We start from the raw sequence: 24,383 nt of genomic DNA on the forward strand, positions 1-24,383 counted from the left end.
CAGAGCCACTGAAGCGCATGCGCCCGTACTATCGCATAATAATAATAATAATAATAATAATAATAATAATAATTTCGGCTTCCTATCTCATAATTATGACTTTCTATCTCATTATTTTGACTTTCTATCTCATTATTTTGACTTTTTATCTCATAATTATGACTTTCTATCTCATTATTTTGACACCCTTCGGCTCGAGAGGATGTGCTCCACTTCGACGGAAGTGTACGGGTTGCTAGGCGACGACAGAAGTCCTCGTCGGGGTGAAGCTGACGCCCATGGTCGGTGCGCGCGTTTATATAACAATACAACTAACAAGAGTGACAACACTGAGCGAAAATGCCGTTCAGTTCAAAAGCACCGCTGCATGTCCAAATAACGGAGATGCAGCAAAAAATCCAACTCGTGGGTAAGTTTATCCATCAGAGCGTTCATGCTCAAGGACGTGTACTCTGCTTCAAGCAGCCAGCAACCACGTGACTAGCCTCTGTACACCCATAACTAAATCAGAAACAGCAGTTAGCAGTGTTACTAGAACATAATTAAACATGTATGTGTGTGGTATTGGCGTATTTGCTGCATGTGTCCACCAGAGTGCAACAGAACGGCAATCTATGAGATCGCCCAGTCCACCATCAAGAAGAACACGGAGTTCATCCGCCAGCTAAGGCAGGAGAACAAGGGGCTCTGCAGGAAAATGGCAGAAGTCAATGCTGTAAGTCCCTAAATACAGAGAATACGCTTCTATATCTGTTGCTTCTTTTCTGTCCTCACTTGTTTTCAAAGAAACAGTTATCAACAACATCATAACTGACTTTCTTCCCAAATTCAATCTTGTTCGCTTTGGTGTCTCTTAGGGGGATACAAATATCATCAAAGCGGCCTTTCATAGCAGAGGGTTTGAGAAGGATGCCTACCGCAACATGTCAGGGAAGGTGAGAGGAAGAAGCAGCAACATCGTTTCGATATTATGTTTCAGCCGCGTTGTAAACTCGTATTATTATTATGACTATTTTCACTACAGGTTTTCCCGCTGTTAACCTCTCGATATTGTTGATAGTCATGTAACAACAACATTTTAAATGGAGCAATTTCTCAGTTTTGTGTCTAATTGAAGTGACATAAATAACAGTTTGACACAGACTGCATTTCTCCCTGTTTCACGCTCTCATTTGCCCTCACACACTCGACATGTTGTTTCTCAGGCAGCTCTGACAACACTCGACCAGAAGGTGCTGTCCAAGATCAAGCGTCTCAATGCCATAAAACACACCACCCAGACCCAGCAGCGTCGCCTTGACGTGCTGAAAATGGAATGCCAGAGAATTAAACCAGAGGGCGGCAGAGGAGCGCTGTCTGCCGATGCTCGCACTCGGAAAAAGGAGGAAGATGCCATGGTGGTTACCTCCCAAGCTCATGAATAAATACACACAGCATGAAACATATTATGTTTTCCTTTTTTCCTTACATTTACTCTTAATCAAATACATGACAGAATAACACAAATGTGTGTCTTCAGAACCTGCGAGCGCTGGAGAACAGTCTGGAGAAGACCCAGTTTAAATGCAGGGAGGCCGAGAACATCACGGTTAACTATCAGAAACTCAAGATTCACCTGCAGGTCAGTCCAACTTACTGTTTGCCTTAAAATAAGGAATTTGTCCAAATCTTCACCTGCTGGACATATTACGGGGGTATTGTTGTCACCGCCTCCCATATTGATTTATGTGTCGTTGTGCTGAGCTGCTCATTGTAGACATTATTTTGCCACTTATCTGAGTACACATGTGGTAGCTGTGTATTCTCCATAAGCTGACACCTTTATGAGGCTGTGTTTTGTACACAGTCTGTGAATAATATAGGTCTCATGTACAGAAAAAAATGGATGTTTGCAGTTTCTTTGTAGGGTTGTGGCCTGTACTATGACACTTTGTTGTGCCCTTGTGTTTGTGATATGTAAACGTTGAGTGAGACTTCCACAGCCCTACAGTACTTCCTGTTCCGGCCTCATTTTAACTTTCCACTAAACTTAAGATTATTTTTTAAGTCTGTCATTTTACTTTACAGATATTACCGGTGCTAGACAATGCACTTAAATATATTTACAGTTATGCAGTGAAGCTAAAGCACATGAATAGATCAAGCTTTCCAGGCTTTCATTTTATTTTCAAATTTTTAGCCAGTAATAAACCATGCAGTGGTTTAGGTCGCAGTATTGCAGCAGTCCTCTCATGATCCTTTTCTTTATTCCAGAAACAGTCAGTGCCACTCTCACTTTCTACATCAATATTTCCTGTCCTTTCTATTGCTCTTTTTCCCCCGTCACCACTTCAGGATGAAAGTCTGACTTTCCAGAGCCAGTTGGACAGTCTGGAGGCAGAAATCCTGAAGCACAGAGAGGATCTTTACAACATCCAGATTATGAACAACAACGCACAACTCACTAAAGAAGCTGCTAAGGTGACTTGCAACACTCCTCTGCAATGAATTTTCAACATGCATGTTTCTAGTAAAGGCATCACAAGGATAATTCACTAATTATAGAAGTTATATGAGTCACAGAGGACTTTTCAGTGTTTGTTTCCCAGTGTCCTTTTCATGTTGATGCATGTATACCACATAGAAAAACAGATACATTAACCTACCTCATAACTGTACATTGTACAAACAACAATGTTACTCTTTCTTCTTTCTATTTCCTCTCCCCGCCAGATTGACTTACAACAGCAGGAAGAATTGCATTACAAGGAGCGCAAAGAGAGAGAGCGCATTATAGCAGGCTACAGGAAAAAGGTCGATGAGCGCAAGGCGCAGGCTGAAAAAGTTGATAGAAGGGTGAGAGACACATGGTATATATGTACATTTCAACAACAATATTGTTGTGTTTATTTAGATGTTCCCTCTTCTGATCACCTATTTCTCACTGGCCCTGTGCACAAGCAACATGACCACAGGAGGGCCTACGCTCAGTCACCCTGATTACTATCTAATGTTTAGTAAAAAGAATAATAATTAATTATTTATGTTTTTAGTTATTTTAACCTTTGTCACCTTAAGGCTCAGAGAACAACTATTCAGCCAGATGAGCTGAGCAGCGAAGCCCAGCGCAGCACCCCCAGGATGGGGGGTGAAGAGGAAAAGGCCATCTGCACTTTTGAAGAGGCCTTCCAACAAATCAAAGAAGCCACCGGGGTCACGGATATACGGGTACAGATCTGGAAAGAGAAGGACTGGCTACGCCAGCTGTGTATTCATGCAGACACACACACACACACACACACACGCACACACACACACTCACACACTGTACATCCAAACATGGATGTATTTATGTGGTTAGTGTTTACATATATGGTTCTTCTTTTTGGTCATGTGTAGGAGATAGTGGAGCGCTTTATCTCACAGAAGGAGACAAACCAACATCTGGAGAAGCTGAAAGAAGAGAATGAGAAGACGCTGCAGGAGCTGAAAGAGCAGAAGGAGCTCCTGAACCAAGAGTTCCAGCATATGAAATATTCTGGAGAGGCTAAACTCTCCAGGTGAGACATTCAGTAGCACTGGAGTGGAACAAAGTATTTGTGGATGCAGCTGTGTAATGTTTGAAGCCTCAACACTTTCTCTGTGGTTTTATCAGTAACCAACAGATGCAGGAAGAGTGTGAAATGCTACTGCAGACTCAACAGCAGAGTTGTGATGCAAGCAAAGAGCGCCTGGAATTCCTTGTTAAAGCGCTTGGTACCGCCCGAGCCGGAGTAGAGCACCTCGCAGACAAACTTCAACACATCGCACTGGTAAAAACAGCTATAGCCATCATGACTCTAGTTTAAACTTATGGTCTGATTTCTTCCTAAAATGAGTCAATGTACTTTTCCCCTAAAAACACATCCATCCCTTGTTTGAATTCCTTTCCTCTCAGATTTTTGGGTGACAATCACGTGTATGTGTGTTCACAATTAATACATTTCTCTCCAGAGTGAGGACACAGTGGCTGAAGTGTCTCCAGACTCAGATGAGTTTGTGTTGGAGCTGATGACCCAGTGTGAGCAGAGGTTGCAGTTACTGTACGGGGAGCTTAAGGGAAAGGATTTGGCTGTTATTCTGAAGGAGATGGAGGAAGACGAGGTGAGTCGACACTGCTTCACAGTGGTTTGAAATTAAGGTTCTGTTTCTTAATGGGAGAATGGTAATAGTTTTTGCATTTGCAGAGATAGTTTTGTAAACATACAGGTTTGCGTACACAGTTGTAATAACAGGTGTGTGAGAAAGACAGAAGATAATTAGATCAATCACAGAGTACATGTTGTACTCTCTGCATGAACAAAGAATGTTGGCACTAAAGCTGCCTAACAGTGGCTTAAATACATTTTACATTTCTGGATTGGTTATTCACCAACCAAAACAACCGATCACAATTTTAGAATATTTTTGATGGGTTACTCATGTTGGTCTTTAGCTCTGGGTGGAGCGTGTGTGTATCCGTGTGTTCAGCCGTGTTGCTCATTAAAGAGCAGACGACACAGCTGACAAATGAGTTTTAGAAAACTGTTCAATTGAGAATCAACACAAAAAATGCAGACCCCCCAAGCAAGCTATTCAGAACAAATATCCTCTCAAACTGATTGGAGGCTGCTCCATAGGAGTAGTGTTAGATTACCTGATCAGAATGTGACACTAAACTTCAGCATAGTCAACATAAAAGCAAAGGCAAAATATTTACTACACAAAACAATACAATTCCAGCAACTCTAAAAAGGGTTTGCTTCAAAATGCAGCATCAAAGCTCAATCCTTTAGTGGAGCACTGGAATAAAAGGAAAGTGAAATAACAACTGAGGTCAATGGGTGCCAAGAACAAACTAACCTAGACTGACACTCCTTGAACATTATCACCTGCCAAAGTACTCAAAACTGCCTCTGTAGTGATTCCTGCTGCTGGAGGTGTCCCCAAAACCACATCTTGCCAAGGTGACACACACACACAGACTCACATGTTAACACAAGGCAGCTAATGATAGGTGTGTGGAAAAGGCACAACATAATTAGATCTACAAAGTACATTCTGTACTCATGAATAGAGACTGTTGACACTGAAGCAGCATACCACGTGTATATAAAAACAGATCTCCCAGGTCAAAATGTCTCATAAAGTTCATGTGGCCATCCTTATATCTCTCACTTTTTCCTGCATTAGTATAAGTTTATGGAGAGTGAATTATTGATCGGGACTTTTGTTTTGGCATCAGATTGAACTTTCAATGATAAATGCAGTTTTGGCAAAAAAGGTCGACATACATAGTGTGACAAATGATCACGGCATTACCAGTTGGGCATGTGTGCACGTGTGTGCGTGTGTGTGCGTGCATAGCTTATCTGAATGGAAAAGCCGCCATTATCCACCTGAAGTGTTTGTTCTTGATTACTAACGCTTAGCAGCACCTTCTCTGTTTGAGAACACAATACAGGATATCAGAGGGAAACACGTAACAGACTGTTGGACATTGCTAATGTCATTGACCAATTTGCTCCTAGATCCCTTTTCAGAAAGCATAATCTTTGTAATTGACGTAACTCAGAGCTGATAATTTAAAAATCAGTGCAGCCTTGTTTGCCTGGCTGCTAATGAAAGAAACAGCGCTGTCCCGGTCAAACCACTTTCACTTCTCCCAGAAAGAAGTATATCCATTCTGGAAAAGAAGGACCTTCTGCCAATTATACCAGTTACATGATAAGAACATAAACACGAACATCACCAAAGTCCTCAGTTTTAACACTTATCAAGTAAACAGCGCTAGGCCTATGCAACTGACCATGTATGAGAATGTAGATGTGGTGAAACATCGGTTAGTGGTTGTATTATAAATCTCTCCCACAACTTCAAACTGTGTCTTTAAAAGGCTTTGCTTAACACTAATTGCATTGACTTGTGAATAGGAAATTGAAAATGTAAAATAATGTTTTTCTTATAATTCTATCATATGCAAGGAAAAAAACTTGACAAAATATATAACCAGTTTTTTTAAGATTTCCCATTTTGTTTGTCCGTGTGCATGAAAAGACCAACTTAAAGCCAGATTCAATGAAAATTCCAGATTTTGAGAATCAACATTAAATATAGAAAATCTAATGTGCAAAAATCTATAATACATGTTTACACATGGAAGTCATTGACTGTTTTCTTTTTGTTCCTCCTAAAAGTTCTATGTGAGGATTGAAGGGAAACTGCCAAATTACAACACGCGTGTCGACCTATCCGAGGATCAAATACTGGACCTCTTCAATGACGGTTGGGACACACACACACACACACACACACACACACACACATGCACACACACACACACACACACACACACACACACACACACACACACGCTAATACAAGCACACGGTCGAAACTGTCACTGTTTTTTTGTCTCAGATGATGACAGTGAAGAGGACGAGACTGACATCCTAACGCGTGACGCACTGAAGCGTCAGTCTCAGCTGATCATCGACTCTAAGTTCAAGAAGAAACCATGGAAGAAGAAGAAGGGCAAGTTCTGAGCCGACAGCATCGTCTCAAGACTCCAAAAAAATAAAGGACCATCCCGGATTTCTATTAATTTTTAAGACTAAAAAGATTACCACAATTTAATAGCTCTTAGATTATTTTTTATCAATAGATGTGTTTGTGATATTCATTGTATAAATGTTTGTCTTTTGGTGTCAATGATGCACTTGTTTCTCCGCCTCTTTTACACAGATAAGAATTTCATCCTCTGCCTCTTGAGAAGCCAATAAAAACAATAAAAACACTACTTTCACTTCATACGCTGATTTTTTTGCATGTGGGTGAAACAGGTACTGTTTCTTGTGGCCAAAGGTTTTTGCCACCTATTGAAACACTGTGAATGTAACAGGTTTTATCTAAGAGACGCAGGTCAGTGAAAGACCAGCCTTTTATTTTAGAGCTAAATCACATTGACAATAAAGACACAGATGCTTTGTCCCAGTTCAGCATGTAAGCTGTTCATGAAACCCTCCAGGAACAGCAGAACCAGCTCTGCCATGGTCAGCATCTCAGAAATGGTTGCTCTTCTTCACTCAAATGCTTTAAGGTTGATGGAGCCGAATCTTGGAAGGGAAGTGGATTGTCATGTTCTGAGAGTTATTGGCAGAACAAACTGTCACAGTAACATATCTCACTGGCATACATAGTGTCTCACTGTCATGGATATTGCAGCTATAGCCAAATATAATGAGTTAGTGATTAAATTCCAACCGTTTAGTAATAATCTCAAAAATTTTCTAATTCATCCATGTCTGTGCTTTTATTTGTGTTTGCTTCTGGTGCTTTTGAATTGAAGTGAATTTCGACGACATCTACTTTTCACACATTAATGTTACACATCACATTTTTTCCTTGTCATATTGTTTCAATTGCAGGGATTTTATGTTCCTTTGTATGTGTTCCTCATCACACACACATAGTACACAACAATGTTAAATGTGTTCATACAAAATAGTTAAAATTCAATCAAAGGTTTGGTTCCACAAACAGAAATGAACATCCCTTATGTTGGACAAAAATAACGAAATATGTCCGTGTTTATCTAGCAGTGGTTCTCAAATGGGGGTACTTAAAGGCACCCCAGAGGGTACTCGAGATTTAAAAAATATACATTTAAATAAAGCATGAAGTTAATAAATAATATAGGTGAAAGTTCCTGAACTGAGTTGTATATATTGTATAGTAAATCAGACACTGACGGCACAGCGTTGTGCATTACGTAGTTTTTTTCAACCGAAAATGCTTTGCTCTGGTTCGAAGTTACCTGGCTGAAAAACAATTCCACAGGGGGTACATCAGTGAAAAAATGTTGAGAACCACTGATCTGCAGAAAGTGATTCTCTTGCTATGTTTTTGTCTTTTTAGCTGATGACCAATCCGCGGGAGGGGGCGGGGCTGCGCGTGCAGACGGCTGCAGATTGTGGATGGCTGCCAGCAGCGTGAGTGAGCGCCACCAGGCCTCCAAAATCAACGCGTTTCAGAGGCTGTAGGCCTTTTTAAGTGTCACGGTTTAGTAGGTGCACACTGTCAGAACAACGTACTGTAACACAACATCAGGTAAGAGACATTTAAGCCCATAAACTTTCATCAGCAAACTCTTTGATGCCGCCACCCAGTCGAGTTCATATTAGCATATTTGTCTAATTACGGACGCTGGGGAAAAAAAAATGTGCGGACGATTCTGCATTTCTGTACATGAAACATCCTTATGTGTGCTTCCGGGTTGGTATTGACAGGGAATTCAATTCGACCCTGCCAAAGAGAGGCCAGATTCTTGCGGTGGCAGGTTTATTTATTTTTCTTCATATGAAGAAATCCATTTAAATGAAAAGTTATTCCTAAATTCAAAATAGTCAGGATTTGAAGTTACATGATTCATTTAATAATTCATTTAAATTCATTCAGTGAGTGAACTGGAATGATGGGAGAGGAAATTAAAAAAAATATGGGACATAATTATACATCACAGTCATACAGCCAACTGGGAAAGAGGCCAATCCAACACTCACACCATGCGCGCAGAGCATCCTCCTCCGCCCACAAATAAAAGGAACAATCAGTCCTCAGTGCACAACAGAGTCGGCTCTATCTAAGTTTCACGCTCTCTACATGGATACTGTTACTGGATATTGCAACTCTGAACATGGTCTTCATCAGGATCTAGGAGACGCAGACTTTTGGTGAAGTAAGTGTTTTATGGGCTAATGTCATTTTTATTCTATTCAAAGTGTCTTTTGAATGATATCCAGATTTTTATTCAAGATGCTGTAGATTAAAAGAAACACTTCTCAATAGCTACGGTTGTTTGCGGACTGTACGTAACTGAATGTGGATTTTATATATATTTTTAAATATAGAGATTTTATGGTCGTATTGAGCATTGACATTGATATTTCCATTGATTGTTCTCATAGTGTAGTAATTTTTAAGTAAAATTAGACTATATTACTAATCATACAAATACAGTAAATATAATGTACACTGTGTAGATCCTGTTCAATGTCATCTCAGTACAAAATTATGTTCTAAAAGAATGCTTTGTTTTTAGGAACACAGGCTGTTTTCAGCTATAAAGTTGTACAGAGTTTTGTTCAATTTAGACAAAAAAAATACTTTTTATATAGCAGTTTAGATGTTTTACGTGCCCTTTTTGTTATGAAAGGATTCATTGATTCAAGACCATTAAGTGTTCTGTACTCCAAATGAATTGAGTTAAATTAAACTCTATTTTAGATCGGGAAATCCAATCATACATTATTATGTACCGTTTCAACTACAACTAATGCAGTTTATTAGAACGGTAAAAAACATACAGTATTGCAAGAAAATAGGACTTTGACGAATGATGTCTAATGCTTCCTCCCTCTCTTCCCTGGCACAGACGAGGCAGCAGGTGTGGGAGAGATCTGACGAGTTGTGTGTGGGCCCGTGAGCGTGACACAGAGTTGAAGATGAGGAATATTATTCCTGTGTACGGAGGCGGTGATGGAGGGGAGTCCCGCGGCCTCCGCAGCCGAGTGGGCAGGATGAAAAAGCTGCTGTGGTTCAGGCCGAGTCACTGCGTGGACATCCACATGGACACGGAGCCCGGCGTGTGGCTGACCAGCTTCCAGTTGCTGGACACTGATGGACAGTACGAGGTGAGTCAGAACCAAACCTCACCACAAGCTTTCTGTAATTTGCTTCTTAGCTGCTGATAGTAGTGGATGATAATATGTAATATTGTGATATGACCTTAAACGTTTGGGTATCACAATGTTTTATGGCTGCATGAGGCTATATGGTTGTTTTAGTGAAAGACCCACTACGCTTCTGTCAACACGACCATCAGCATTAGTAGTGATTCTACTAATCACCCACCCACAGCTAGGCTACAATTAAGTAATATGTCCTTGTTGATTCAATTATTCAAATGTGTTTCAGATTGACTGCATTATAAATCATGAAAAGAAGAACAAAATGACACCTTTTTTGGTGTCGTGTTGTTTGAAATGATTGGCACTGGTGGTCATTTTGATTGACTCCGTCTGAGAATAGAATAACTGTTTATTTAATTCATCTAGTGTCCTCTATGACGGTCCTTCCTCTGTTAATTATTAGGTGTAGTTTGTCTCCTGCTGACTCATACACACATCCATGACGGGATAGCTTTCATACATTCAGTCATTGCTTACGTCAAGTAATCAGTCTTCTCAGAACTCTGGCTGTAGTTTCCCTTGGGCTCTAAATTGCTGCATTCAGGTGTCCAGACATCATTCACACCAGCAGACATTTACTCACATTTAAGAATGCGGAAAACCCACAGAAACACAATACATTTCCTGAAGAGTGTGTGCTGGGAATTTCCAGCTAAAGTAATCCTTTTTATTACAATCACTTCAACAAGCACGTTTTCGGCAAACTCTTGCATCTCATTGTTGCATGCCTGTCACCTCATCACCCATTCATGTGTCTAATGTGAACTAATTGAGATATCTCCTGGCACTTTCTGTGCTCCTTTGTTTAGCCTGTGTAGAGAGGCTTGGGTGGTATGGGCAAACATGGATGAATGATGGTAGATTTTTAGTTCAGAGAGACTCATTAGAGGAACAAAAATCTCATTATTTTCTTTTAGCTGAAAGCGCAGTGGACAGTCTGATTTTAAGACGTCCCATCTGCTCAGCCTATCGGCGTGACTTTAATGAAAATGTCATGTTTTCAGTACTGAAAGCTCTTAATTTGTACAATTTCCTCATTTTGTACTTCCTTGATGTCACAATGTTAAAGTTAGTGTTCTGGAGCAGAGCAGACCTGTTTAGATGTGGCGTGTCATCACCCCGCCCCTGATACCATGGGCAGGGACACGCGTTCCTGGCTGTTGACAAAAAGTGTCCCGACTGGATTCTTTACGGGTAGTGGCACCGAAAAGTACTGTTCCCTGAATGTTGACGGTGGCCTGAACTATTTCCTTCTGCATTTTGCATATTATTGTAAAATGATCAGAGGAGTTTTTTTGTAATGAGCCTGCTCTTTATCCAGACAGAGAGCTTGAGAAGAGTTTGTCCTTTTAATGATCCCACTTTGGCCACCAGATATTACAGGATTGTCTTTAGGAAATTTCTGAAAGGAAAATGTTTGAGACATTATATGTAAAATGATAAAATCAATGGCAGTCAGGCAATCAGCTGGACATGAAGCTGAAATAAAGCCACACTTTATAACACTCATAATGTACTATTACATTAGCACCACGAGAAGTATGTTTATGTGTTTTTTACTAAAAGTTGTATTTCCCCATTATGCCTGAAAAATGTAAAGTTATTATAAACAACATGGTGCCTTTTTTTTAAATTGTGTGCTTACAAAAAAATAAGTGTGTATTCATCTCCAGAAAACCAACTGTTGGTCCGTCAGAGACGCAGGATACAAATCAGAGCATTCGTTGAGCACAGAGCTTTTATCGCTGGCCTGAGTGGCAATACTGGTTTTGCCAAAACTAACAGAGAATCAATAACTCAGAGTTGAACACTTTCTTTAAGCTCAGTCTGACTCACGTCATGTAAACTCTGGGTGTTAGGCTGCTACATATTTTACATGGAATTCTACACTCCTTGTGAAATCTATTTTTGCAAAGGGCATTGTTGCTGCCACAATGCGCTACGTATTGTACACTGCTACGTATGTACATACGTATGTGAATACGTAGCAGCACCCAGGACGATTGTGATTGATTTAACGAAATACAAACAAGCCATGTATAAATAGGTAGTACTCATACAGTTTACTGTATTAAGAACAATAAATTAATTGTTTTTTTGTTTGGTTGCTGTTTTCAGAAAAACCCTGGAGTTCTACTTGAATTACAATAAGATAAAAGATTATAATATTCCTTTCCCATGAATGCAAAATAAAAAGTTCCTCCCCCAACTATGATGGCACAAAATAAAAAATCGTTAGCATAATTGAAAAACTAAACCGAATAACCCTCCTTGCTAAATGTTGTTAGCACTTGGCCTTCTGAAGTATTATGATCACACTTTTTATCATTCCTGAAAAATTGTTTAACTGAAATTCATAATCCGTTATATGACTGCACGGTGGGACAAACAGGGTTTGAAACCAATCCCGGGCGGTCTTTCTTTGTGGAGTTTGCTCGTGGGTTCCCTCCTGGTCCCGCTCCCTCCCACAGGCCAAAGACACGCAGCTCAGGTTAATTGGAGACTCTAAATGGTTGTTATATGTTCCCTAAGATAAACTGGGCAATTTATTGATAGGACTTTTTGTCCTATCATAGGACAAAAAACACACTGACATGAAAAAAACCTGCAGCGTACATTTACTGAGCTGTATATAATGTAAATAATGGCTAAGCTTTCAGGTCAATGTAGCGGTCATATTTTGCTGATTGACCTTAAGTTAGCAGTTGTACTTGAACAATTCAGCCAGCGCAAACGAGTGCCAGAGGTCACAGCTAGAAACAGCAGAACAGAAAGTTAGTTTGCCCAGAACCAGTGCTGCTGCTGCTGGGAAAATACTTTGTCAGAAGAGTAATGACCTTCAGTTAGTCAGATTTATTCTCTAATTTAAGTCCCCTGGAATACATTATGGTATTCTTTTGAAAAATGCCTTTTTAAATAAAAAAAAAAACATGTATTTGTTGAACTATATTGACTTATTTCAATATTTGATGTCGTCCCATGTTATTCTCCTTATCCTCATTGGTCAGTAGCGCTGGCCCCGCCCATCTCTGTCTCATTAGCCCCGTCCAGAGGACCAGGGCTCCTCCCTGGTCCTCCTCCCAGTCTCAGACTGGTCCATCCACTGTCACTCTGTCGGCGTGAGACTCCGACGTCTGAACACAAACTCTACTATATCATGCGCTGTTTCATTTATTCCCAAAAAATGGGAGAAATAACTCCGTAATTACCACCTGGGCTGCGGCTTCGTCACACAATAAAACCAAAGGACTTTACAGACGCAATACTTTGGGATTTCTCTCGGAGAGCAAGATAAACATGGGGAAATGGCACTTGTCGATGGTATGTCCAATGAAATGCATAAACGAGTTGGAATAAGTTAACGCACGAGGTCGTCTGTAAAATGACAGTACGTCTAACTTATGGATTTATTTTATCCGTGTTTCGTTCATGTAGGTCCAGTGTCTCGTTTTATCTGCAGCTAGCGAACTAGTTTTGTCTGAGTTTCTGTCACGTGCTATAAGTTTTCCTTAATCCACTTATGTCTGCATAAGTTGTTAGATATGTGCTAAATAACATGGCGAGTACATTATAGCCTCTTTCTGACTGGCTTCGTACTTTCACTGACTCTGTACACATCCTGTAATTGAAGAGACAGATACTTGAACAACTTGATCCAATAGATTTGTCTCCAGGACAAAAAGGAGATGTAGATGTATCAAGCTGTGACGTTACCTTCTTGAAGTAAATTGCCTTGTGGTGTGTGGAAAAAAAACACTCGCTTAGTGCTGGGCCATTATTTGATTTTGTTTATTATCATTCCAAAGAGGATAAAGTGATCACCTGGAGATATTTTTTATTTCTCATTTCCCATGAGGTACAGTAAAATGTATCAATGTCTGTCACAACATAAGATTGTCAATAATTGTTAAATATTTTAATTATTTTTTTTTTACTTTTGTAAAATACAGCGTACAACTATAAGATGTATTTTAACAAGTAAAAACTGTCTAGCTAATGCTGAGACAATTATCCTAAAATGATTGTTGTCATATAAGTCACATCTATTATCCACTTACGAGTTAGGGAAACCTGAAATATTTTTATTGTTTATTTTTTACAACACATAGTGTTTGAAGAGACGTACGACTGCTATTGTAGACGGCCACAAAGTATAAATTCCACAAAGGGAAAAAGGTGGCATGTTTCAATACTTCGTCCCAGTGCTTGTGGACATTGAGGCTTATTTTTATTTGTCATTGTTTTTTATATACAGTATGTTTCAGTAATAGTCAGTAATAGTTAAGTAATAGTCATATATATATATATATATATATATATATATATATATTGTTTATGTTTCTGTCAAGTTTCAGTACATTTTTTCATGTGCTTCTTTTGTTTTGTATATGACACCTTAACAAAATTTCCAGTCCATTGGAATCTGTGTTATCTACCATGTCACGAAGAAAGGAACAACGTAGAAGGCTGTATCGCGTCTTTGAGTTATTTTTCGCCAGATCTTGATGACCTCGCTTTCTGTCCTGCAGGATCCCGTGCAGGAGTGGGGGGAGGAGGAGGAGGACGGGGCTGTGTTTGGCATCACGCTGCGCAGGGAACCCGTCCTGCCGAGCCCGGACACGCCGGATCACCCGACGGCCTTCAGCTTCGTCCAGTACCACACCGTAAAGGTGCGCAGGTTGAAGGCTGGCACCCTGGAGCGCCTGATCACCCACCTGCTGGACCCCGAGCACCAGGAGCCCGACTTCATCCGAGTCTTCCTCTGCACCTACAGGGCCTTCACCTCCACCAGCAGCCTCATCGAGCTGCTGTTTCAGAGGTGAGAACCATCCACACCAAAGCTCTGTAGACTTTTGTTGAAGTATGCCTGCCTGCGTGAAACTGTGGCCATGTTAAAAATAAAACATAAGGGTTCAACCCGCTAGTCTGCACTCTTTAACTGGGAGAGATCTTCACGGTTTAGCATTTTAGATTCATCCTGATGGACCTTTTTTTTTTTTTTTTGCAAGTTGGATGAGAAGTTAGTGGCATCAGTCTTCTCAACTAACTCGACAAGAAAGCCCTAACATGTCAAAGTATTGTACCATGTTTTTGGGAGGGTTGTATGCCAACTGTAAGATTATTTTTCATTAAATCTACTCACAAAAGTTCAAGATCCCCTCCACTCAAAAATGTGTTTTCTTACGTTTCTGCCCCCTTAAATGACGTTTGTGCACTTCACTGCAGCCTAAGATTTAAAGCGAGAGTTTGCATAAGCAGAGTGAATGTTTTCACCACCAAGTTTCACAAGATTCCAGATCTTCAAAAAACACAGCTATTAAACACCCAGCTGGTGTTGCCTCAGCTATTCAGAAGGCAAGGCTCTAATGACACTGTACAGGTTCATATGAGGCGTTATCGTCATGAACGAAACAAAGCTTTGAGGAGCCTTGTTCCATTCCAGCGTGCTCATGGCTACACCCTCCACACCCAGCGGAGGTGCTTCCTAATCCAACTGAAGCTTCGTCACCTGAAACACTGCAACTTAATTTGACTGAGAGATAGGAATGCATTTACATTTCAGGGTTGGACACAGAAAGACTCATTGGGTTTGAATACTTTAAGTAGATGTCAGGTCCTTACAGCTCACCTTTGCTGAATGAACTGAAAATGACTGCCCGCGTGAAACTGTGGCCATCAGTGCTGCTCAGTTGATGTATTATTTGTCAAACAGTCGCCCGCATATCCGCGGTGCTGGTGGCAACAGATTCCCTGTGAGCTTCATGTAAGGTCAGGACAACCTGCGAACAGTTCTTTCTCTTTTGCCGTAAAGGATTTTGTAGAGGATGCAACATTTTGTGGCATTAACTTGAAAACAACCTGCTCTTAAACTTGATAGGGGCTGTAAAATGACAATTTACTTATAATAATGTTTGGCTCTTTTGTGTCATGTTTTGATTCAGGAAATAATTACCAGGTTATTTATGTGATAATTTATCCCTGAAGGAAAGCTTTGTCTAGTTACACCCTAACAAGTTCACACGAAAAAACTTTATTTAAAAAATAAAAAAAAATTACACACTTTTATTAATCCCCTTGGGGAAATTCTTCTCTGCATTTGACCTCTCCTTGATTAAGGAGCAGTGGGCTGCCCTGAGAGGCGCCCGGGGAACAGCGAGGGGTTAAGTGTCGTGCTCAGAGACACTTTGACGTGTGAACTATGGGGGGACTGGGGATCGAACCGGCTACCTTGTGGTACCTAAATTGCAGCCATTATATTTGGCTCGCAGACAGTTTTTGGAGAAAATGACTGACTGAAGCTTCAAATTAGAAGCAAATCTGTGTTGGCTCAGCGCTCGCACATTGGCCCTCGAGCACTATGTGTGAACAGTTCAGAGACGGTGACCTGTGGGATTGTCATGCAGTAAGCGACAGCCAATGAGAGAGTGAGACGAGGGTCGAGGGGGGAAACTTGGCCCCGGGTCCTCTGTAACAATAGGAACTTCACTGGATGCGTTGGATTCACAACACATACCAGTTAATAAACGATTTTACCAGCAGACTGTTTACACTAAAGTATGCTCAACTGACAGCTAAGTCTCAAAGTCTCAAGGGCAGCGGTACTGTAATATCTCTGAAAAAGTCTTATTGAATTTCCACTATCTTTTGGAAATTCAATTAGTTTCTTGCTTTAAAACATATTGGAGAGTATTGAAAATATACAGCGTTTATTGCTACTCTAAATCTCACAAGACTCCCTGCTTTATCCCGGTCTCAAGGAGCCTTGCTGCTGGGGAACGATCCGGTAGTGTGGGATCCCTTTGTCGCCAAACAGTCACGAAATGGAAAAAACACAACAAATTCCAACAACAAGACAGCCAGTTGTGTAGCGTGAACAGTACAGCGATCGGATGACTTTGAAAGGCGTGAAGTGTGACTTTGACTTATGGCCACAGGATGAACCACCTGTTATAAAGGACCAACCCTGGGACGTTTGTTTACAGGATGTCTTCTATCACCACTGAGTCAACATGTAGTTCCTTCATGTAATGATTATCATTGAAATGTAGCTAATTGTGTTTTTATCCCATAGAGACGACTCAATCACCAACCTGGATAACACGGTCTGCCATCGCAGGTGAGCCAGGTCACTCCTCGATGTAGCAAAGAATAGTTTGAATTTTCCCATCAGGTTTGATAATTGGATGTGATGGAGTAAAATTTCATTGTCCGACACTTCATGAGACTTTATTATTGTATATTTGTCGGTCACAATTAATGCCAATGTTGTCCAGGCTTCCTGAATAAAGGATGAACATGAAGAGGACTGATACACTATAATTAACTCCTATTTAATGTCCCTGATCATCCCATCAGTACCTTAATCCCGGTGATCCGGCTGTGGTTAGAGGAGTACGGAGAAGACTTCCATGAGCCCCCTTCTCATCAGGCCCTCCGGCTGATGTGTGTCCACTTGCGGCATCGCCTCTGTTTCAGACGCTTGGCTCAGACTGCAGAGAGCCTCTTCAAGAAGTTCCAGGAACAAGGTACAGGGAGTAGCAGGCGTCATTATGATGGATTGTAGATGAGATAAAATCCAGTTTCGTTGTCATTTATGAATTGGTTTGTTTGACAGATTGCAGCCGGTCTTCGTCACTGAGCAACAATGAATCACTGCCGCAGGAGCACAGGGAGGACAACAGACTGGCGTCCACTAAGCAGGAAGACAAATGCAACTTCATGGACTTCGGCGTGAGAGAAGTGGCGGAGCAGCTGACCCGGTTGGATGCTGTAGGTGTCGTTAACGCATATCTCAAAGATCATTTCTGTTTTGGTGTGGGTCACTCATTCATGTTGTGTCTCCTGGTCTTCGTCTGTCCTTCAGGAGCTGTTTGTCAGAGTGGAGCCCTTCCACTGTTTGGGCTGCGTCTGGTCCCAGCGCGACAAAAAGGAAAACCGAAACCTGGCGCCCACCGTCCGCGCCACCATCTCCCAGTTCAACGCCGTCACCAACCGTGTCATCACTTCACTCCTCTGCCAGTCCTCTTCCAGCCCTTCCGCTTTCTCTCCCATGTCATCACCCGGCTCCTCCTCTAACTTCCTGTACCCCTCCACTGCTCCGAGCTCACCTCGCTGCTCTCACACCAGCCCCGGCCACAGGGCACGCATCATCGAGGGCTGGATCGCCATAGCTCAGGTCAGGGTCGAGACAAGTTCAGAATTTAGTTGATCATTAAATGCATAAACATAACTTTTGTCCAAACAAAATGGCTGTATTTTCTTATATATATTTTTTCTCTCTGCAGGAGTGCAGACAGCAGAAGAATTTCTCCTCTTTAAGGGCCATCCTTTCAGCCCTGCAGTCCAACTCTGTGTATCGCCTCAAGAAGACTTGGGCTGCTGTCAGCAGGTCAGCAAACTATTACAAGACACGAGAACTTATAGAACAGAGTTCTGTGAAATACACCGTTTACTTTTTTCAGGACAAAAAATGAACAGGTGATTAAAGAAAGAAAGGTTTGTCTGAATCACTTCTCTTTTTTGAGCTTGAAGCCTGGTTCAAGTTGAATATTGACGCGGAAAGAAGACCTTCTTCTTAACAGATGTTATTTGTTTGGTTTCAGGGAAAGTATGAACGCCTTTGACCATTTGAGTGAGACTTTCCCTGATGAGAACTGTGTGCTAACCAGCAGAGAGATCCTGGTGGAGGTAATATAATCCTGGTGTATTTGAAGTAAACACATACTTGAGATGATGGGGTCTGGTGGTTCTGATCGATATAATGAAGAAAAGATCTGTGTACTTATTATAAGTGTCCCAGCTATTTTTAGTTACATAGGTGAAGGGGTGTTTCCTGATTGAATTGGGTTATTCACTCTAGTACCAACTATTGAATGCACTGTAGAAGGAAAAGAACAGGTCGCTTGTGCTTTTTCTAGCATACGGACTGTTTGTACTTTGAGCTGTAACAATTAGGGTAAAATAAATACAAGTAAAGTAGTTGTTGGTTGAAGCCTTATTGGATAAGTAAGTGTGAACATGTAAACATTTAAGTATTGTCTAAAACTGGTATGTATAAAAACATTCTTGATTAGTTATCCTATTAATTGTCTAATCTCTTTCCATCACAAAATTGAATGAACGTTCAGTCTCCAGTTCGCCTGCCATTCTGTGTCCTTTGTTCACCGGGAAAAACAATTGATAAGAATGTGTACTGAGCACTTTTATCAGTAGCTAAGTTTCTGAAATGGAAAAGGTCATTGTTTGTGCAGCCAACACACTACACCTACAAATAAAAGTTTGTTTGGTAATAACCAGTAGTTACTGCACCGAGCAACACCCTGTGAGCAGGCGCTCCACCCTGAAGACAATAATTTGTTGTCATTATAGTTATTGTGTTTCATCGTGATTGTGGCATGTTGTTTATTGTCTGTAGGATGGGACTCATCCAGATGGCAGTTCCACCCCGGGCTCCGTGTCCAGGCCTGTAAGAGAAGCATCAACACTTTATTTGGACATAACATTGTGCATTTCAAGACTGACCACAAAAATCAAATGTGTCTCAGCTTTGTCTCAACTTGTTTCAGCGTTAACAGTCAATAATGAAAGGCAGAGGTCTCTTTTTTTTCTTTTTATCATCAATTTTACTTCCCTAAAAGTCACATGTTTGAATTTTTTTCAAAATAAACACCATATTTTCAGTTCCTCCTCCTTCCTCAGTCTGTTAATACATGTATAATTAGCATGACTTTTAGATTGTCCCTCTTGCGCAGGTTAAGGGTGTAAACGCTGACGTGTGTGCATGTTTCTCACAGTTTGCCGTTTGCTTAGTCTGGGTAGGGCTGTTTGCAAATTGTTTTATACCCCCTGTTCACTCTGTTTAGATAGTGATGGAGATTGTGTCTTACAGTTTTCTCTTTACATTTCAGTTACAATAGATGCTTTAATTTTCATTGACATGACAAAATAGTCATCTCAATATTCAAGTTTTCCATTAGAACAATGTTATATTTACAAGAAATTAGTAATAAGTTGATTCTCACTTCTTTCTTTTTCATATGCAGTCTATTGTGGTTACCAAAATGTAAAAAACGTGTCTTGATTTTGTGACCTCAGAGCTTCAGCAGTGGTGTTGTGCCGTACCTGGGCACCTACCTGACTGTCCTCACCATGCTGGATACAGCTCTGACTGACACTGTAGAGGTAAGAAACCATTTCACCCCCAAGCCCTCCTGGTGTTTAAATCTTTTTTTTGTGCTTCTTTTTATGGTGCCATATTTGTAATGCGGTTCCTTTTTTCCACAGGGCGGACTCATCAACTTTGAGAAGCGCAGACGGGTAGGTGTTGCCTCCTAGTGGTGTTTTTCATGAATGACTACAATCATTCTCAATTGATTGTAGTCATTTATGAGTGCTGCTGTGTTATTTTCTGTTATGTGGTTTAATCTTTGCTTTGGTTTGATTTTTTTTTTTTGCAGGAGTTTGAGATTCTCTCTCAGATTCGGCAGCTTCAGGCTTCTTGCTCCCGCTACAGCATCCCAGTAAATTCTCAAGTCACCGGCTGGCTGCAGACACACACACCGCTCACAGACCAGGAGAGGTGAGAACATATAAAAAGGGCAGGAGTAAAACAAACATTCACATTCAAATCACAGTAGCGGGATAGTCGGAGCAGCTCATTTTAGGTGTACCATTAGTATTATTAGTATACGGTTGTAGCGAAATAACTTTCATATAAACCAACCTACAGCACGTCACGGACTCACTGAGCTTAGCTTTAACATCAACAACCAATCAAGCAGCACGAAGCATGGAAGACTTTTATATTTTCTAAGTTTGTCATTTGTCATTTTCTAAAATGACCTTTCTCTGTCTTCTGAAGCTATGAGCTGTCTCGTGACCTGGAGCCTCCAGTTGACCCCTGTCCCAGCTCTCCCAACACATGGAGCAGTCGTCTGCTGACGAAGAAACTTGCCACGTAAGTTTGGATAAAAACCTCTAGCAACACATAGAACCAGCTCCAGCTTGTTATATATATATATAACCACAGCTGACTGCTCTGATTTAAATTCGTAAGATTGATGTAAATATTTTGGATGTGCAGCCAAATACGTAAATAATGAGATGCATGAGCACATTTTTCTTTCAAGCAAATGGAGTAATTTTTGAGTCTGTTAAATGATCCCCACATTTTTATCTTGCAAGACTTCTAAAAATGGATTTAAATTGGTTTTTTTTTAGGAAAAGGTAGACATCTAAACTGTGTTTGTGTGCAGGCTGCGACCAGGCTACGACAACTCCCTGAGGAAGACCAACGCTGACCAGATCAGTTTGTCATCTTCTGGATCCAGCAGTTCAGAGATGGAGGACCTCTCTGTCCCCCAGCCATGCCCCCTCAAACTCAAGGTGTTCTATCATTGCACTGTATGAAGGTCATCAGGGTCAAGGTTTACAAACGTAAAACAACCAACATTTCACAGGGATTTTCTTGTACTTGTTTAAAAATCTGGGAAATTGTTTTGAAACTAGAACATAAAACAGTGGAGTCTGCTTTGGAGTCTACTTACAGTGATCATTTCTTTTTGGGGGGAAATTAAAAACTACATTCATTTAATTTGTTTTACTTTACTCCCATCATGCTTTGCCTTGCGTTAACTGGTCTGTCTCCAGCTACCTGAAACTGGTGCTGCGAGGACGTTGAAATCATGATGGGAAACAGAGTAATTATTTCTGAATGAAAAACAAAATCTCCTTGAAGCAAAACGCGTAAAAGAGCTACAGCAGTGGAACTTGGTGTTCCTTAGATGACTTTGTGTCGAGAAAGGCCGGCTCACATAGACCCCTTCAGCAAGCCTACAGGGGGCTATATTTTACATACAGTGCTGTGGTAAACCATATTGGAATTAAACACGGTACAGTAACTTAATTTGTGCAGTAATTTGAAAAAGTAATCAATTTATTTGAGCAGGCAGACATGATCACCAAAAGCGGTTTCCACTGTATTCATATTTTCTCCTCTGTCTCTCTCTCTTTCTTCCCCTCCCTCAGTCTCTCTCGGGCTCTCTCCATGATGTTGCAGAGGATTTCTCCTCCAGCTCCTCATCCTCGTCCTCTCCCAGTCTTTCCAGCTCCTCCTGCAGCTCCTCCCATCCCGACCTCAGCTCTTCCTCTCTGGTCCTGAGCCCAGAGTCCAGCGGCTGCTGTCAGGCTGCGCTGCCCGTCTACAACAAGCAGGTGGCTGACTCGTGTATCATCAGGGTCAGCGTGGAGTCCGTCAGCAATGGAAACGTCTACAAGAGCATTCTGGTGAGAATAATGTGGTTTTTCTGAGGTCAGATTTGGTTGACTCAAGTCTGAACACTTACGGAAATAGGAAAGTAGAAGAATAAAACAAAATGAAATGAGTTGGTATTGCTTAATCATTTTTGTCAGCCTCATTTTGTGGAAAGACGTTCATTTAAGAGTTTTTAAAAATAACACCAAAGATTAGTTTTCTGTGGCATTTGCAAAATGGCAGCTATGCTGTTATCAGCCCAACACTTATGAATTAACCCTTAAAGACAGCTTTATTACGACTGAAACTAAAAGCATTTTTTTATTTTAAATTTGAATTACATTTGTCTTAAATCTTAAAAAATAATTGCCATGATTTTTAATACAAGTAACCAAAGTCTAAAACGTTTTTAGTAAATAAATAATTTTCAGAAAGTGTGTTGTTTTATCACATTTAAAATAATCCAGATGATTAGCAGGAATATCCCTACAAAATATCCTCTATATTCTATCTATCTAAATAAACGCAGGCTTTAAAGTGTAGGTGGTTGTCACATCCATTGATATTCTGAATCACAGCCATGGTTGTATTGTGACTGATGTGTCTGCTTCATCTCCAGCTGACCAGTCAGGACCACACGCGTCACGTGATCGAAAGGGCTCTTGAAAAACACAACATGGAGGATATCAGCTGCCAAAATTTCAACCTCTGCCAGATGCTCAGCAATGGAAAAGGTGAATGTTTCCTCCTCAGGCTTTTCCTCTCGCAGTTTAATGTTTGCATGTAAAACATGCCCTTCACAGGTTTAACCCTAAGGCCTACTTCACGTTGTTAAGCACACCAGTTTCTCTTTTTGTCAGTTTGTGATTAAATACAAGACCAACCAATAACGTTAGAATTTAAAGCTTATCATGAACTGAACTACAAAGCTGCCAGTCGAGTAGCATCAGACTTAAAACGTGCTGTTACCGTCAATCCAATAAATAGTAGTGATTCTTCTCTTTCCTTTTTATAGAGAAAAATCAACCTTGTGTGTGAAATGGCTACATGTAATATGGCCTCTGAAACACATGAACTGTAAATGTCAGGAAATCTATTTCCAAGACGTGAACCTGTTTAGCTAAACTTTTTTTAAGATGGAAAACCCTCATTCTATTTCTATTTCTTTCAACTTTGCTTTTTTATTCTTTCTAAGTATAATCGAAATGCCTGCATTTCTGACAATGGGCCCTTTGTATCATTCTGAAACAAATCTGTAATCTTTCTGCCTCAGATCTTCAGATCCCCGACAAAGCCAACGTATTTTATGCCATGTGCACTTCCGCCAACTATGACTTTGTGCTGCGTCGGCGCTGGAAGGGCCACGGGAGACGTCTGGGCTGCTCCTCCAGTACTGGAGCTCCACCCAAGAGCCGTTAACTCCAAGCATCTGTCCTGGCTGAAGGTTAGGAGTTCATAGAGAAGACGAAGGGGGCTGCTCATCTGCAAAGCAACACCCTAACAACACTCCTCTGGCCGTTTGTATCTACTCATCGCCATGAGATTGTCTCTGGACAGCGGATATGAGCCACTCTGAAAGGGAGACTCGCATGCAACCAATGCTGACAAATATTCCTGAGGAGTTCTCATCAAGAGAGCAACACTGAGAGGTTTAAGTACACAGAAGTGAGACACAGAGAAGAAACTGAGAAAGTTCTCCATCAACTTAAAGGTTCACATCTTTGGATAAATGAACCAGCATTCACTCGGGTCAAACCGGACGAGGATGAAGACGTGTGGAGACGTGTGTCGTTATTGCAGAGGAAGAATTGTGGCTGCAGGACTCGTACAGCCAAATTGGGACTTCTCCTTCAGCCCGTGTGGCTGAATGACTAACTAACTCTTTACTACGCAAAGTAGGGTGACTCAGTAGGAATCAGGCCCACGGTTAGTTGATGAGTCAACATTTCAGTCGTTAAATCAAATGTGTGAAACACAGTTTGGACTCCTGCTTGAGTTTCACGTTTCTGTGTAATAAGTATTCAGTTGTCTTTTAGTTGAGGATTTAAATGTTTTATTGTAACTTAATTTAATTTTAAAAACTTAAATTATTAAATGCATTTCAATATTCAGTGTTAGTCTTAAGGGGCAAAATGTGTTTTGAGTTTTTGTTTGTTTTTGTTTCTCTCGCCAGTCTTCGATGCTAAACTAAGTGTTGCTCTTTTGTCTCATCGACTTAACTCAAGTTTGCATTATTTTGAATGAAGAAAGCCAACTGCTGTAAAGGAGACTCTGGACTGCGTCATTTATGTCCGAGGGTTTGAATAGGAGTTGTGTTGCTGACCTCCATCACTGATGATGGAGGCTGTGCTGCGGTGAGGCTGCTGCTCACTGCTTTCTGTAAT

The 24,383-nt window shown here is 40.9% G+C and overlaps 2 protein-coding genes across 3 annotated transcripts; both read left to right on the forward strand.

The window, feature by feature from the left end:
* The first annotated feature begins 257 nt into the window (after positions 1-257).
* On the forward strand, positions 258-6,796 carry odad3 (outer dynein arm docking complex subunit 3). Its single transcript, XM_068589158.1, has 13 exons — positions 258-409; positions 594-715; positions 858-935; positions 1,206-1,397; positions 1,520-1,621; positions 2,335-2,460; positions 2,713-2,835; positions 3,058-3,207; positions 3,379-3,539; positions 3,635-3,791; positions 3,973-4,122; positions 6,195-6,282; positions 6,418-6,796. Exons 1-13 carry the CDS (start codon positions 340-342, stop codon positions 6,540-6,542), a joined length of 1,644 nt encoding a protein of 547 aa, XP_068445259.1. The 5' UTR covers positions 258-339; the 3' UTR covers positions 6,543-6,796.
* Positions 6,797-8,635: 1,839 nt separating this feature from the next.
* rgl3a (ral guanine nucleotide dissociation stimulator-like 3a) lies at positions 8,636-24,126 on the forward strand. Of its 2 annotated transcripts, XM_068589304.1 has the most exons (18): positions 8,636-8,734; positions 9,431-9,689; positions 14,276-14,565; positions 16,819-16,863; positions 17,103-17,272; positions 17,362-17,516; positions 17,611-17,922; positions 18,032-18,135; positions 18,350-18,434; positions 19,162-19,212; positions 19,842-19,928; positions 20,031-20,063; positions 20,204-20,325; positions 20,608-20,703; positions 21,002-21,131; positions 21,774-22,031; positions 22,619-22,733; positions 23,273-24,126. In XM_068589304.1, exons 2-18 carry the CDS (start codon positions 9,501-9,503, stop codon positions 23,416-23,418), a joined length of 2,388 nt encoding a protein of 795 aa, XP_068445405.1. In that variant the 5' UTR covers positions 8,636-8,734; positions 9,431-9,500; the 3' UTR covers positions 23,419-24,126. The 2 variants fall into 2 exon arrangements, with proteins under 2 accessions (XP_068445405.1, XP_068445406.1); XM_068589305.1 differs by lacking the exons at positions 8,636-8,734; positions 9,431-9,689 and adding an exon at positions 12,925-13,067.
* Positions 24,127-24,383: the final 257 nt, after the last annotated feature.

The sequence above is a fragment of the Clinocottus analis genome, unplaced genomic scaffold, assembly GCF_023055335.1.
Source record: "Clinocottus analis isolate CAN_PGR_092001 unplaced genomic scaffold, fCliAna1.0.p SCAF_22, whole genome shotgun sequence".
Lineage (NCBI taxonomy): Eukaryota > Metazoa > Chordata > Actinopteri > Perciformes > Cottidae > Clinocottus > Clinocottus analis.

Coding starts and splice junctions, on each gene's coding strand:
- rgl3a (XM_068589304.1), top strand. CDS start 9,501: ATGAGGAATATTATTCCTGTGTACGGAGGCGGTGATGGAGGGGAGTCC. Junction 16,864..17,102: donor AACACGGTCTGCCATCGCAG/GTGAGCCAGGTC, acceptor TCATCCCATCAG/TACCTTAATCCCGGTGATCC. Junction 20,704..21,001: donor CTGACGAAGAAACTTGCCAC/GTAAGTTTGGAT, acceptor GTTTGTGTGCAG/GCTGCGACCAGGCTACGACA.
- odad3 (XM_068589158.1), top strand. CDS start 340: ATGCCGTTCAGTTCAAAAGCACCGCTGCATGTCCAAATAACGGAGATG. Junction 2,461..2,712: donor TCACTAAAGAAGCTGCTAAG/GTGACTTGCAAC, acceptor TCTCCCCGCCAG/ATTGACTTACAACAGCAGGA. Junction 3,208..3,378: donor CCGGGGTCACGGATATACGG/GTACAGATCTGG, acceptor GGTCATGTGTAG/GAGATAGTGGAGCGCTTTAT.